The sequence below is a fragment of the Capricornis sumatraensis genome, chromosome 13 (assembly GCF_032405125.1).
Source record: "Capricornis sumatraensis isolate serow.1 chromosome 13, serow.2, whole genome shotgun sequence".
NCBI classification, from domain to species: domain Eukaryota; kingdom Metazoa; phylum Chordata; class Mammalia; order Artiodactyla; family Bovidae; genus Capricornis; species Capricornis sumatraensis.
This window is the reverse complement of record NC_091081.1, coordinates 78,896,899-78,913,071: the sequence shown is the minus strand read 5'-3', so window position 1 is coordinate 78,913,071 and position 16,173 is coordinate 78,896,899. Positions and strand designations below refer to the sequence as shown.

At 45.9% G+C, this 16,173-nt stretch overlaps 1 protein-coding gene across 1 annotated transcript in view; it reads right to left on the bottom strand.

Moving 5' to 3' along the window:
- TIAM2 (TIAM Rac1 associated GEF 2) overlaps positions 1-16,173 on the bottom strand; it is a 115,395-nt gene that overhangs the window by 37,087 nt on the left and 62,135 nt on the right. The window contains exon 12 of the mRNA XM_068985392.1: positions 7,218-7,321. Coding sequence (XP_068841493.1) covers positions 7,218-7,321 — 104 coding nt within the window. The remainder of the gene's footprint in view (positions 1-7,217; positions 7,322-16,173) is intronic.

Here is a 16,173-nt window from a genome sequence, read left to right as displayed (position 1 = left end):
TGCAGATGCCTCACCATGACACCTTTTCTCTCTTTCCAGAAAAAAAAAAAGAAAAAAACAGGATGAAATGGGAGAGCCTGGAGGGGAGGGAGAAAGCAGGGGACAGAGGCGGGAGGAAGGGGAAGCTGGGGGACAGCAGAGGAGCAAAGGGAGGCCCAGAGGGAAACTGAGTCAGAGCACCCACAGGAGTGCCCTCAACAATGCCAGGGCATGAGGGGGAGCGAGTGGGGGAGCCCTGCAGCTGCAGCTCCGCTGGGGCTCAGGGTCCCCACTCACAGATGGAACCAGGAAAGCAGGGGTGGCCCCAGGACTCCCCGAGCTGAGACCCACGTCTTCAGGGGCCCCACACACCCTGCTGCCTGCACGTGGCGCCTCACCTCCCTTGTGAGCACAGAGCCCTAGGGTCGTGAAGTACCCCCCAGCCAGCTCACAGCATCTGGTGGGCCCCCCATCCCGGCCCAGGTTCCCAGCAGGGCGTTTGGGCCACTGGGCATTCGTTGGGCATCCCCCAGCTGGAAGGAGTCTCCGGTTCCAGGTGGCCCACAGATGAGCCAGCAATGACTGCCACTGGCCAAGGGGCTCTGTCCAGGGATGTGTTCCTGACACGGACCCCTTGAGGACCCCAGCCCACGGCCACGGGGATGGGAAAGGAGAGGCCACCACCAGTGAGATCTCTTCGCCCACTGGACATGCCCTCCTGTCCCAGACTGGGCCAGACAGCAGCCCGCTCTGGGCACAACACTGCCCAGCTCATGGGCATCATCACTGTGCGATGCCCAGTGCCCGAGCATCGCCCCGGTACTGAGATCTGGTTACCTTTCTTCCTTGCCTTCTCTCCTTTGACACTGCGGGTGGCATCGAACCCGGTGGGACAGAGGGTATGAATGATCCGCGGCCACAAAGGGGTCAGCAATGTCCCTTCCAGCCACTCCCAGCAGAGACTCGGCATCTCCCAGGCATATCAGCCTGAATGATCAAGGACAGACCAAGAAGAGTGGGGAGCTAATATCCTGAAGCTAGGAAAATGGGAAATCCTCCCCCCACAAAAAAAAAATCCAACAAACTACAAAGAGATCAAACAGCCTTGCAGAAGCCAATGAAAATGAACCCTAGTCATTCCAAACGAGTTCACCAACTTGCCACCAAGTGCCTGCTGAAAGGAAGCAGGTGTTAGAAATGCAGAATGATGCGCTTGAGGGCTGATGGGAAACTCAGCTCAACTTTGATCCTTCTCAGCCTGAGTCCTCTGTGTTCTCGGCGCCTCCCTCTGCCCTGAAGCTATGCTTCTCTTGCAAAGAGCGAACAGTCTACGAGACCCTCTAAGCATCTCACACTCACAGCTCACTCCTGCTAAGGATAAAGGCAAACCTAACATACACCATTTTTATTCAGTCACTTGAACAACCCTTTAGAAAAGGTCATCAATTCAAAACACTACCTAAGAAAATTAAGCTAAAGATGGGCAAGATCTGTCTCCATGCAGGTGACAAAGAGCAAACAGGACTCAAGGGTCGAGGCCCTTGGTTTCCCATTCTTTCTTATCTCATGGGACAGCTCAGCAGGCTTTGACCACAGACACTAACTTCAGGAAGACTTGGGAGGCAGCCCGGTGACTACGTCTCGCATTAGATGAGTAGAATGGAAAAGCATTCAGAACATGTAAATATACAAACCAGTCGGGGAGGGGGACTGCTCGCCCAATAATCCCTCATGTCTGGGCTTCCAGTCATCTATGATCCTTTCTGCAACACAGGTTTGGGACTACTGTTATTTTTACTTACAGAGATGAAGACACACAGGCTTATTAGAAAGGCTGGGTACCTTGCCCCAAGGTACACAGTGGTAAAGCCTGGTGGCTCAGGGCACAGATTCCAGTTTCCTACCATGAAATGAAGAGTTCTTTCCATTGTACCACTGCCTGTCTACCTGGAACTGAATCTCTGCGAAAGATAACTGTCTCACTAATCAGACCCCAATTCATTTCTCAGGGACCATTTTGCTTCAAAGATGCTACCTCTCTGTTCATCCTTCAGGGATTATGTCAGATGGCATGCCTTTAGACATTGGTGTGTTTAGTTTCTGAAAAAGGATCACGATTATATTAATCTGTTGAATAGCAGCCATGTGGAAAAACTATTTATAAATAAGTTCTATTTGCACTTGACTTTTTAACCAAAGCATCTTACAACCAGGAGATCCTGAAATAACACAGGATACTCAGAGAAAGGTAAAGAAGACATATAATTTAAAATGCTGGAAAACAAATCATGTGACCCACGAATCCTTTTCCTTTAGCTTCTTAGAGATGCAAGCTCTTAAAAGCAAATCTTGTGAGAAACTCAAAAGGTTAAGCTAAATGGGTGAGCAGGCATTAAACATTAAATGCAAGTTCAGATTATGCCGGGTACCAAAACCTAATCATCAGTGCATCGCCGTTTTTCTACCTTGAAAAACGAAACAGGACACAATATAAACTAAAGCGATTAAATTGCAAAGAGTACAACACACAGTTGTCAGGGCTCTGTGTCTCCAGATTCTCAAAGCTCGCTGTTCTACCAAAACAACGCCTACAAACTGCAAAAATAATCACTGCCAAAGCTGCCCTAGGTGATTACATAAAATTCTTCTAAAAAGCTGAAAAAAATTATTTAATCATGAACAACAAAAGTAAAAATGCTGCTTACCTTGTAGAAAACAGGTTTCACCCTTGTGGGTTTTCTTTCACAGCATTAAGCCCAATACAAGTATCCACAATGCTCCAAGAAAATTTGACAAAGCCTGAAATTATTTACTGTCTTCAAATTATCCTTCTCTCTTTTCAAACATCTTTTACAGAGCAAATATTCAAAATTTCCCTAGTTCTTTCTGATATCTTTATATTTCAAAAAGACAGGACTATTATTTCAGACATCCATTTAGAGACCTATGCAACCCTGGAAAGAGAGAGGACAAATTGATAATGCCACCAAATAACGACTATGTGAGAATTCTCTTAACCTGAGCTATAAAGAGTGCTTGAAGATTACTGCCAGGATCCTTCTGGAAAGAAAGGCTTATCTTCTCTGCCTAACAGCCTTGAAACATTTCAGAGTAAAAATCAACTTTCAAGACAGAGAAAAGAAAACCATGCACCATGCACGCCTGCATCTGGATCCGGAATCCACATCCCTGAGAATCAGATCCCTCAGTTTACTTACGTGCTGTACACAGACAGGAAAAGTTCAGAGAAATCTGCTCCCTCTGGGAGCAACGATTCCATCTACAGTCGGCTGTTGGGAAGTGAGTATGACAAGCGTTCTCTCTCACTCTCATCCCCAGGCGGAGGGGAAAAAAAAAATCCCAAACTGTTCTTTCAAGTCACATTCACAAGGGCATCCTAGCGTCACCAAGCTCTTCCTCCAAGGCAGCCAAGGGGATGGGGGTGGCTGTGGATTTCTACCTCACGCCCTGAGCCCGCCGGCTCTGGAAAGGTGCCAGGTCAGGACACACAGGGAGATGGTAGAACCACCAACCACCAGTGCTACATCTTCCCAGCCAGCTCAGAGGCAGCAAACCACACCAGCAGCCTTTCTGTGGGGACCGCTTTACACACCTCAAGTTCCCAGAACAAACCAGAAACTCCTTCAACCCCTTCACCCCCAAAGAAACTGTTTATTCCTTTCAAACTCCAAACTGTTATAATAGTGTGAGCTAATTGCTAACAATACTGGGGGGGGGGGGGGAAGGCCCCCACACAGGGGAGGGTGGCAGGGGCAGACAAAGAGCCGTGACAGTAATAGGCGCCCTTGAGGAGAAAGAAGGCGATCAATTATAACCCATTTGCAGAAATTGCGGGGCTGTCAAAAGCCCTGCTTACAGCTGTGCTTCATCAAGCCAGGCTGTGCTTGATTTTCAAGGGAAATTATTCCTTATTCTCAAATCTAGTATACGGTGAGTAAAATACCCCCAACAGCCCAGGTTCAACCAGGGTCTTATCTGTACAGAAGTTAATGACCCCCGAGAGGGCTGATGGGCCAGCGTGGGAAGCCCAGGAAACAAGGAGGTCTCCCCTCTGGGGAGTGACCACCTCCTGTGGGCACCAGGGGACACTGCCAGGGCCATCACACACTGGACATGCATCATCAAACTCCCAGATCACCATTTGAGAAACAGACAAGCACTGCTTTCAGATGTAACCCACTGTTTCCTAGGTGGCTAAAAGCAACAGAAATTTTATTTTTTAACTCTTCAGTTCAAAACTTCCTTTTCACTACCATCCATCACAGTGATCACTTCTGATGATCACAGATTCTTCTCTGCCAAGGAACAAAGACTATGTAAACTCAGTAGCTGCAATGCAATTGCTAGAATGTTTTAAAAATGTACTGACATCCATTATTATTGGTAGATATCTTCAGATTTGAAAAAGATGAGATGATAACTGCTCTAGACTTGAGAGGAATTTGACAGCAAGTGCTTAACATGCTAATATTCTTTTCCTTCTTCTGTATTCCTTGGTATTCCTTCGCTTTATCCTTTAATCATTTTAGCAATAAAAATGAGCTCAGAGGGCTCCAATTTCAAGCTGAACTGCATCTTTCACTCCTCTTCTAAATTTCAACTGATGCCCCAATGTTCATTTTATAAACCTTTGCTTAGTTATGATAAGTACTGTTCAGTAATAGAAATGGAAATAGCCTCAACATGGTAACTTTCTGCAGATTTATTTGACTGAATCTTAACATAAAACTTGGAAAACCATTTCCTTAAGAACTATAACATGGAACTCAGATTATAGCAGAGCGGAAACCATTATCCCTAACGGCATTAATGACTCTCCCCCAACCCCAAGCTGCCACTCTGTGCCAGTGCCCCCAGGCACATGATCTTAGACAGCCTAGCTTCCTGAGGGTTTCCTTAGCATTTGCCTTGTTTAGAAAATGTGAGAGAGATTTCCCTAGAGGTACAATGGATGAGAATCTGTCTGCCAACGCAGGGGACACAGGTTCGATCCCTGGTGTGGGAAGATTCTACATGCCATGGAAAAACTGAGCCTCTGTGCCGCAACTACCTAAGCCCACGCGCCTCGAGCCCCAGCTCCGCAACGAGAGGCCACTGCACAGAGAAGCCCACGCACCACAATAAAGAGCAGCCCCTACTCGCCACAACTAGAGAAAGCCCACATGCTGCAACCGTGACACAGCACAGCCAAGTATAAATTAATTTTTCTTTAAATTTAAGACAATGCAGCCAAACACATCCATCTGATGCTCTAGGATCCACTGCGTCACACACACACACACACGACGAATCTGAGCTAATACATTGGGTTCCCAAAAGTAAAGAACCAACCGCAGTTGGAACAGAGCAGAAAGACTAAAAATCCATATGACTTCAGTTTAGTAAAAGAAACTACCTCCTGGGTATAACCAGACCAGTGAAAGCAGTTGAGTAATTGGTTTGCATGAGGCATTGGGAAGAAAGAGAAGGGAGATTTTGGAGGAAGTAGATAGGGAATCGGGTAGGAAGAGGAATTCAGGGGGTGAGAAAGCAAAACAGGGAAGAGAGGTAAGGACCAGGTGCCAGCAGCCACTAGAATCGGCCCTGAAGCTGGCAAGCTCTAACCCCATCCCTCGCCCCACAACCAAGGCCACCAGCCACCCCAGGCTGGGCCACTGGCCATGATGGAGGGACCAGCTCCTGGTAGCATTAGTTTAAACCCAACGGGGTGCGGCCAGGCTGTACATTTTATTCAAATGCCTGTGATGGTTTATATTTTCTCCATTCTTGCTTTGTATTTAAGATGAAAGTGAAAGAGAGAAAACATGAATAATCTCAAAGTCAGTTAAAACTGGACTCGGTACTAAAAGACATCATGTCAGACAGACCATTCCTGAAAGGAGAGCTGACTGCTGCTGCTGCTGCTGCTGCTAAGTCGCTTCAGTCATGTCCAACTCTGTGCAACCCCATAGACGGCAGCCCACCAGGCTCCTCCATCCCTGGAATTCTCCAGGCAAGAACACTAGAATGGGTTGCCATTTCCTTCTCCAACGCATGAAAGTGAAGTCAGTCAGTTTTGTCTGACTCTTCATAACCCGATGGACTGCAGCCTACCAGGCTCCTCTGTCCATGGGATTTGCCAGGCAGGAGTATTGGACTGGGGTGCCACTGCCTTCTCCAGAGAGCTGACTAAGAACAGTTAAAAATGCAGGAAAGGAATGTGACAAGCGTTGGTGAGAATGTGGAAAAATAGGAGCCGTCGTACATTGCTGGTGGGAATGGGAAGCGGGTGCAGAGCGGTCTGGGCGCAACAGTCGGACTGTTCCGCAGAAAGCTAAACAGAGAATTACCACATGACCCAGCAATTCCACTCCAAGCGGCATACCCAAAAGAAGTGAAAACAAGCTTTGAAACAGATATCTGTATGGCAGTGTCACTGCAGCATTACTCACAACAGCCTAACGGTGATCCAATCAGTAGATGAGTGGATAAACAAAACATAGTATATACATTCAATGGAATATCGACCAGTCATAAAAGGAGTAATGTTCTGATACAGGCTACCACATGGAGGAATCCCAAAAACATTACGAAGAAACAAAAGGACAAATAATATACGACCACACTTCTATGTGGTAACCAGAACAGGCAAATGAGAAAGTATAATAGGGGTTACTGTGGGATCAGTGGGTGGGATCAATAGGTGGTTATTGTCTAAGAGGTACAGCGTTTCTACCTGGCAGGATGGAAAAGATCTGGAAATGGTGATGGCTTATACGACACGGTGAATGCACTTACTGCCACTGCCACACACTTCAAAATAGCTACGACGGGAAACTGTATGTTTTGTGTATTCTACCACAACAAAAAGACAACATCCTTAAAATAATCTTCAGCAAAATAAAAGCAGTAAAGGAAAATTTTAGTAATTTAATGTGACCTTCAGAATACCTGAACACAGATTCTCCTTGTCAAACCACCCTAATGTATGAATGGCCACACTTGCCCTACTCTTCAGTGGCATGTCAGAGGTCATACAGGAGGTCGGGCCAGAGTCAAGGGTTCCTACTAGGACTTCACTTTCAATAAAGAAGGAAACTATTTTCTTAAAAAAAAGTGTGTTGGCCATTGGACCTAGAGGTAGGATAACTCCATCTTTTTTTCCCCCACCTCAGATGCAGGCAGGAATTAACACTTGCCTGCTATGTCCTTCCTTAAGATCTGGGACAGAGTCTTACCCTGAATGTCTGCTCCTTCTTCTCCCGGTGGGAAACCTGATCCAGTGTGCCATCAGTCTGACTCCTTTTCAGGCCAGTTGTGACATCAGGGACGTTGCTGAAATCTGCATGAAAAGTGACAAAAACAAAGGCAAGTTTGGCCATCTGCACAGAATAGTAGTAACTAGCTTAAAGGCTCAGATAGAAAAAGAGAGCAAAGGAAAAAATTAAAACCTAGAAGGCAGGACATCATGGTCCTCAGTGATATGGTAGTTAGCATACGCACAGCTGGGCTTCCGAAATAGACCTGGGCCCTGGCTAATGGAAGCAGCAACATCTGACTGTTTGGTCAAAGAAGGCCAATGACCAATCAAAACAATAACTTAAATGCCTGGCTGATTTTGTCAAACTTGATTGTTGTGCAAACTTCACTAAATACTTTATATAAAGTGTTGGTCACTTCCCTTTATTTTTGGCTAAGTGATGGTAAAGGATAACTGGGCAAACGAGGGATGTAGCACCGTAGATTCTTATTACAACCCACAACCTGCTCATTTGCAAGCATAATTGTTCTTTTTCTGGCATCAACCACCATTGCAATGTAAACTGAAAGTCCCAAGAGGAACAGCAAACTTTGTTAACTTCCAGAGTTAAGGTTAAGAAATAATATGAAAGCTTAAGAAATGATATAAAAGGTTAAGCAGAGCATGTGATTTTCCAATCTGTACTTATACATGTACACTATTTTCAACAGTTCTTTCCAAGGGTTCTCAAAATTAAACTCAAGAAAGATGAAACGACCAGCTTCTATCAAAACCACACACAGGTTTTCATTCTAAGTTTTGTATTTAGACTTTCTCCTCAAGTAGGCAAAACCAGATGGTTTCTGATTCCAGTTAACTATAACAAGCCATCAATCTCATACCTGTCTGAGGTGATCTAGGCAGAAAAGACAGGGACAGACACTGGCAAACCATCCAGCATGTGGAGGGCAAGGACAGTGGTCTCTAGTAGACCTTTAGAAGCTATGGGAGCCCTAGGAGGTTGATGGAACTCATGAACAGAAATGCTGGTCCATGATCCAGGCTGGTATTACCAATCACTATACAACAAGAGACCTAAAGAAAATGTCTTAATGGTCTACAGAATTCTAGAGCTCTTATTGCTTCTTCCTTTTACTTCTTCCAACACCCTGACCCCACCCAGAAAAGGACCACAATTTGTCTAAGCCACACTTCATTGTTGTTGGCTGTAGAGTAAGTTAGCCCCATAACGCAGTGCTGATCACAAAAGCATGAGCCATCCCCAAGCAAATTTCAGGAAGCAACGACAGATGGGGATGCCGAACTCACCTCTCCAGGCCCCTAAGACCACACCAGAGAACAGTCCACTCGCCAACAGGCTGAGCACATGAGAAGCAAGGTCAGACTCTAGACCAGTGACGCACCACTGGTCCTCCACCACTGAGGATGCTACATGCACCTCTGTGTAAGGAAGACCAACCAACAGAAAACAGGCAACATTCCTACTGTATTCGGCACAAACGCACCTCTTCATCCATGCATTCAATATGCACTTTCTGACAACAGGCTCTTTTCCAGGCACTGTGCAAGGTGCTGGATATACAAAGATGATGAGATGCAGTCCCTGCTCTCAGGATGTGCTTCTGGTACCGGAGGCGGGAGACAGAAACACAAGCACAGCAAACTACCAGAGATGACGTGAGAAGAAGCCACACGGGGCTGAGTAGGGCCACTCTGGGAGGAAGTTAATTCTCCCTGGGGCCCTAACAGCGTTCAGAGCAAAGCAGACACTTCAGCAAAGTCTTCAGCGGAGGGTAGTGGGGGCGGGGGAGGGGAAGGTAGCCCATGGGTGGAGGAATTGATGGAAAGCAGGACTTGGGCAGAAAAACAGGCCAGAAGTCACAGCAACAGTGAGGGAACGAGGAAGAAGGATCCAAATGAATGCAGAATAGCATGAACACACAGAAGTCAAGTGAACACAGACAGTCTGTGCAGGTCAACTCCACGGGTCTCCTCTTCGACACCTATTTCATGTAAGGATATGCAGACAAGGAAGGCATGAAGGCAGAGTGTGGCTTTCATGTCTCAGGTGACAGAATGGATGGGCACAGGATGGAGCAGGAGTGGGCAACCCAAGACTGGCTTTGCCAGAGCTGAATCTGAGATGCACACGGACCATCCAATGCAACACTCCCAGGTGTCTGGTAGTGCAAGAAAGGTCTGCACAGGAATGTGGCTTTGGAGCCATCATCATGCACTTGGCCGTGAAACCACAGGGATGGATGGTGCTCCCCGGGGAGAATGTGCAGAGTGGGACAAGAACAGGACCAAAGAGAGAACCCTGGAACCACCAAGGCACTGTGCACAGGGGAGGAGAACTCTTTCTTTAGAGAGAAGACACAGAGAAGTACAAGGGAATCAAGAGCAATGTCACAGACTCCATGAGATAAAAATGTACATTACCTAGGCAACAGAGTCAAATTTGCTTTATGTCTGCCTTTATCTTAAAAATACAAAGCTCCAATATTTCCAAAGAGTTGTATTAAATACAGGATACACAATCAATGCATTTATCCATGATGATGATTTCTACAGCACCTACTCTGTGTGAGGTATGCACTAAGTTCTGAGGACACAAAGATGAAGGTGACCTCAAGTCCCCTGAAGATCTCAAGAGACATCATGGCCACAAGGAGCCTTGGAGCCTCGAGGCACCAGATGGATGCTGGAGAAAATAACACGGCTGATGTCAAAAGCGGGTGCCAAGTTTGAGTTCTGAGTCATCTCTTCAACATAGTCACAAAATTTTGGAACTTAGATGCTGGAAACTCCCAGAGCCACCTTTTATCTCTTACAAAGGCAAAGTGCTTACCTGCTAACAGAACATATTTCATGCCCTTCCTCTCCAAACCCAGCCCATCCCAGGACAAAAGGCTTTACTATGAATCAGAGAGGAGCTGCTTAATTGCATGGAGCCCCTGGGTGCAGCTGGCATCCTCTCTGAGGCATCACAGGATCCAGTTCCCACCAAGGCTGGACCCTGGGATCCAAGAGGAGGACACAGCTCTACCAAGACAGGAAGTCTTGGAGCTGTTCTGCTGCCCAAATTGCAAGAGGGCGACTGGTATCTGGATCCACAGAATCTCTGGGGTGACTGACTCCTTCTCCAGCCCCTCAGCAATGCACCAGCTCTGTCCTGGAGGTGACAAAGCACGAGGAAGCCCAGCTTGACAGTATCCTCCACCTTGGATCTGGGTCCAGGAGCCTCAGATTTCAACTGAACCTGCATCGCTGTTTGTAAAAAGCAGCAGCATGCCCTTGGTATTCTGACTAGAGGAGAAATGAGAACAAAGTAGGTTCTGGAAGAAGAGCAAACTGGCTAAAAAGAAGTGTAGGCCGGTACAATTCGAACGCTTATTTACAAAGCGGTTTTAAACAGGCACCGCGCTGACATCCTGTCCTGGGTGCCAAATGCCTATGTATAGCCCCACTTACACTCTGCCCACGGCCTGAGCACCAGCTGCTAAAGTGAGTAAATATATCCTTTCCCTCCCAGCCAAAAATGGGCTCCCCACCTTGGAGAGCCTCCGTGCAGTCCTGCCCCCTTGACACTGTGTTGGACCACTGGATCCCTATCACAGAACCCCAAGCACATGCTTTCTGCCCACCCCAGGCTCTGCCACTGCAGAACAGATGTTCAGACGCACTGCAGAAGAGTCCTTAGCCAATGTGGTTGTAAATAATGAAAAATAACCAAGCTGCAAATTTAAGTCAAGACATTTATTTATAACCGGTAAATACACTCTTGTTTTTCTCACCTTATTCCCTGTGGAAATTAGTAATTTGGGATGAGGTCTAGCAATTCAAAATATCTAACATCTGGTGCTGGAGAAACCTCTGGAGAGTCCCTTGGACAGCAAGGAGATCAAACCAGTCAATCCTAAAGGAAATCGACCCTGACCATTCATTGGAAGAAATGATGCTGAAGCTCCAATATTTTGGCCACCTGATGAGAAGGAGGCGACCCACTGGAAAAGACCCCGATACTGGGAAAGATTGAAGGCAGGAGAAGTAGACAAGAGAGGATGAGATGACTGGATGGCATGACTAACTGAATGGACATGAGTTTGTGCAAATTCTAGGAGATAGTGAAGGACAGAGAAGCTTGGCATGCTGCAGTCCATGGGGTCACAGAGTCAGACATGACTTAGTGACTAAACATCTAATTGGCTGACATGAGCTTCTGCTCAACAGTGAGCAGAGATGTCTCAAGTCTTAGGCTCTGTTCCTCCATGTGGACCACGAATTCCATTTATTCATTCCCTGGTCAGATGGGCACTGCACGCTCATGGCACACCAGGAACTATGTCAGGTGTGGCACACAAGCCCAGCCTCAGACATCTCTCCCTCTTAAAAACACACATTTTTGGAGAGTAATGACATCCTGGGCAGGCTATACCGGGCATTGACTGTCCCCTGCTTTCTTGCACTATCATGTCTGTGGGGGACTGAGGGAAACATGGGACTTCAGGTGTGAGACCCCTGGAAACAGTGTCTTCCAGTTCTGAGCATCAGTACAGACCCCACAGGTTATCACAGTCAGCCAAGTAACTGGCAACCCCAAACTACAATAAAGGGCAAAAACCTGTGTTCAGTAACATCCTGGGTATCAACTTAAAATCAGAAACGTTAGGGCTTCCCTGGTGGCTCAATGGTGAAGAGTCCACCTGCCAGGGCGGGAGAAAGGGGTTTGATCCCTGGACCAGGAAGATTCCACACGCTGTAGAGCAACTAAGCTTGTGCGCCACAACTACTGAGCCTCTGTTCTAGAGTCCAAGAACCGCAACTACTGAGCCCACATGTTGCAACTACTGTAGCCTGAATGCGCTCGAGCCTGTGCTCTGCAACAAGAAAAGACACAGCCGTGAGAAGCTCGTGCACCACCACTAAAGAGTAGCCCCCACTCACTGCAACTAGAGAAGAGACTGTGCGGCAATGAAGACCCAGCACAGCCAATACACAAATTATTTTAGAAAACAGAAACATCAGAATGTTAAAGTTAAGGTCGCTTCGCCCACTTGGCTTGTAACGTGAATTCCAAGTTTACGTTTCCATCACTTCCAAATCGAGTTCAACAGTTCATATGCAGGAGTGTGGGCTTGGCCATTCATTTCCCCTGGGCCTGTAAGGAGCAATAGGCTCTCCGGGTACTGACTCTGATGTGCACAAGGGGACTCTCAGGAAACAGGTGGCACCAGGGGCCAGGAGGAGGGCTTGGGGGTCTTGTGGGGGGTGGGGGGTGGTCCCTGCCAATCTCTCCTGCTGCTTACTCCCTCCAGGAACCTTCACTCTGCTCAGCCAGCAACCAGGATGTCGGCTCATATGACTGATGCCTCCCCACCAGCCTGGTCTTGCCAGCTGCCTCCTCCTTACCCAACCAGGCAACAAGTTCCTCCCAGTCTCTGACACCCACCCAGGTGGCTGTCAGCAGCACCCAGAGACACCCAGAGACACCCGGCGGCACCCGGCTGTAGGAGGGTGGGCGAGGTGCTCTGCCCAGGCCTCAGCTGGTTCCCAGAAAAGAGAGATCCAGAAAGTCTGAGCAGGCCACCTGCATTCTCAGGAACAGCAACTCTAAGAGGAATCGAGTTAAAACTCAGTATTATATCAATCCCAAGGCCAGAAATAAACTCACATGAGAGGAGAACATTTGTTTCCCTCTGTTTAATACAATAAGACTTAAAAAAAAAAAAAAGAAAGAATGGTAGTCATAGCATCAGGACAAGCTCTGCTTTGGTTTGTGGGCTGAGGAGTGATGTGAAGGAGATTGAAAGGATAAGCAATGAGAATGGGAATTATTTCGAAACTGTGCTTTTTGTGCTTGAAAGCATACTATACACTGATTCATTCCTCAAGCTCCAAAGCCCCTCTTTTGATAATACATACTTTAACTATATTGAAATAAAATTCTCTAACATAGGCTACCCCCACATCTAATTTCACAAAAAAATAATACATGCCTTAATAGTAACATAAGTAATTCCCTGGTGGGTCAGTGGTTAGGACTGTGTGCTTCCACTGCCCAAGGGTGTGGGTTCAATTCCTGGTCAGGGCCTAAGATCCCAGAAGCTACTCAGTAAGGCCAATAACAACAACAACAACAAAGGAAATTCCCTGGTGGTCCAGTGGTTAAGAATCTTCCTTCCAACGCAGGGAATGCAGGTTCGATCCCTGCTTGGGGAAAGAAGATCCCACATATGTGTGTGCATGCTAAGTCACTTTAGTTGCATCCAGCTCTTTGGGACCCCATGGACTGCAGCCCACCAGGCTCCTCTATCCATGGGACTCTCCAGGCAAGAATACTAGAGTGGTTTGCCATGTCCTCCTCCAGGGGATCTTCCTGGTCTAGTGATGGAACCTGCGTTTCTTCTGCCTCCTGCATTGGCAAGTGCGTGCTTTACCACTAGCAACACCTGGGAAACCCAAGGTCCCACATGCCATGGGGCAACTAAGCTCCCATGCCACCCAGTGGGGGGGGGATCCACCACAGGGGAAAAAAATTAATGGAAAGTAACATAATTTTGTTTAAATACATGTCTCAATATGTAAATGCTTGGACACAACCATTCTAGTAGCTGTGATGAAGCTGTGAGAAGTCTGCCCACAGAGATTCACAGGGAACGTCTCCACTTCACCCAAGACCAATGGCAGCATGTCTTGGTAGAGATTTAAATGCCTGTAGGGCACTGCCAACTAGATTCCTCTAGCTGTGGTATGGGGGTTTAGTTGTCCCATGGCATTTGGGACCTTGGGCTTCCTGGGCGGTGCTAGTGGTAAAGAACCCACTTGTCAATGCAGGAGATGTAAGAGACAGAGGTCCCATCCTCAGGTCTGGAAGATCCCCTGGAGGGCATGGCAAACCGTTCCAGTATTCTCGCCTGGAGAATCCCATGGACCTGATTTTTCCAAGTGGGCAAAAACTCTTGACAAAGTTCTGAACAAAACCAAGGTCAAACTTCCCTTGATGTACTGAGGTGTTGCACTCCTAGAAAACTCAAAGTACCCAGAGTACCCTATAGCTGTGGGGAAGAAATACTTTGTGTCCATTTGTAAAATGGACCTGGTTCGTGTGGTTCTCACCATGTGAATGTCCAGAAGCTCGTCTCTGCAGAGGGAGGAGCTGATCTGAACAGGCAGGACATCCCATACCACGACCCCAAGCAGTAAAAAGCACCTTCCTCCAGTTCATATGAAAACCAAAAACAGACGCATAAGCTTGCAAAATATCACTGATGGGCAGCACCTTGATGGCTGAGAACTGCCCCTGCTTCTCTCCATGCCTGGGACTTCAACTTCACCTCTGGGAGGGTCAGTGACATCACAGAACACCACCTATACCGAAAAGCACACAGTCCACAGCCAGGACAAAGGGAATGCTAGCTTCTCATCTCCTTAAGAAAGAGGACATACATGCACTAGAGCAATTTAAAGGACAGCACTCTGATAAATAATGTAGAATATTTAACTGGGATTTTCATCTTGGGATCAAAAATGTCTTGTTTGATTAATCATTAGCCCTTCGACTTGCTCTGAGTTGAAAACTACAGAACGATAATCTTCTATGAAGATGATGAAAAGAAAAATCTAAAAAATAATATCAAAGAAGTTACAAGTAAATAATAAATGATTTAATCAAGTTTTCAACCACAGAATCTCCTGTGGCATGAAAGTTGTACATCCTTGACATATAACAGGTTTATCTCTACATTCATCCCTCAGTATCAGAGGGGGGCCAGTTCTAGGACCCTCAAGGAAATAAAATTCGAGGATGTTCAAGTCCTTTACAGCACAGAATAGTATTTTCCATCCATGGTTGATTAAATCCAAGGATGCAGAACTTACAAATAAAAAGGGCCAACTGTAGTTAAGTTCAGGTAACACAATTTGGTCTACAGACACACCACCCATAATGTGCTCGTTCTTGTCAGATATACAGCTTGTATAACTTATATTCTTAATCTACTCAATTTATTCAGTTTCTCAGAATTTCTACTCTGTAATTTCATAAATGAACAGCTTATAAAGAATCAATGAATTTTACATCTGAAAAGAATCTTAGAAAGTATCCAATTTCTTCATCTTATCCTGTATCTTGTTATTTAAAACACCATGAGTGCCTACCATTTTAAGAAAAGGTAAAGATTTTGGTAAATGAAGGCTGCCAGTAGAAGGAAACAGCATTTTGTAAATTCAAAATTACAATATTTTTTCAGTTCTCCAAGCTTCACCCACCATATAAAATTCTAAACTAATGTTTTCAACACACATTGAGCACTGACTTCATTTGCACAGAAAAGCTTAACGTCTCTCAATTTTTAATTTCAGCTTGCAAGCTTTATATACCATTCATCATTTTTAATTAACTCAGATTTCCCTATATTTTGCTCATGCTTTTACTTAAAAATGCAATGGTTTGCGACATCTTTCATTAATGATATTGGCAATGCACTGTCATTCAGGCAAATATTAATTGTCATCGATCAGTGAAAGACAATGAAACCAAACCATTTAGATAAAAAACAGAAGGACTATTCAGTGAGAGAAAAAAATAGCTATATTTGTTGACTACATTCAAAGGCTAGTCAAGTCCTAACCTGTACCATTAACAAACAGATCACTATTACTTTATGTTCTTCTGACAAAGATAAAAAATAATCTACTTTTCAGAAGGTTGGGACTTTACATTTCTTTATTGTTATTATTCTTGTGTCAAGGAAATTCAAGGCAGCAGTTTGAATATCATCATTAAGCTTGTAGAGAAGGAAATTCTATCATAACAGAAATGCCATCCAGAAAAATGCAATTTCACAAATCTTCCAAGTGCACTTGACCTCAGGTCATTCCAACTGGTGACGTTCTTGACAATGCAAGGTCTCTGGCGATAAACAGGAGAG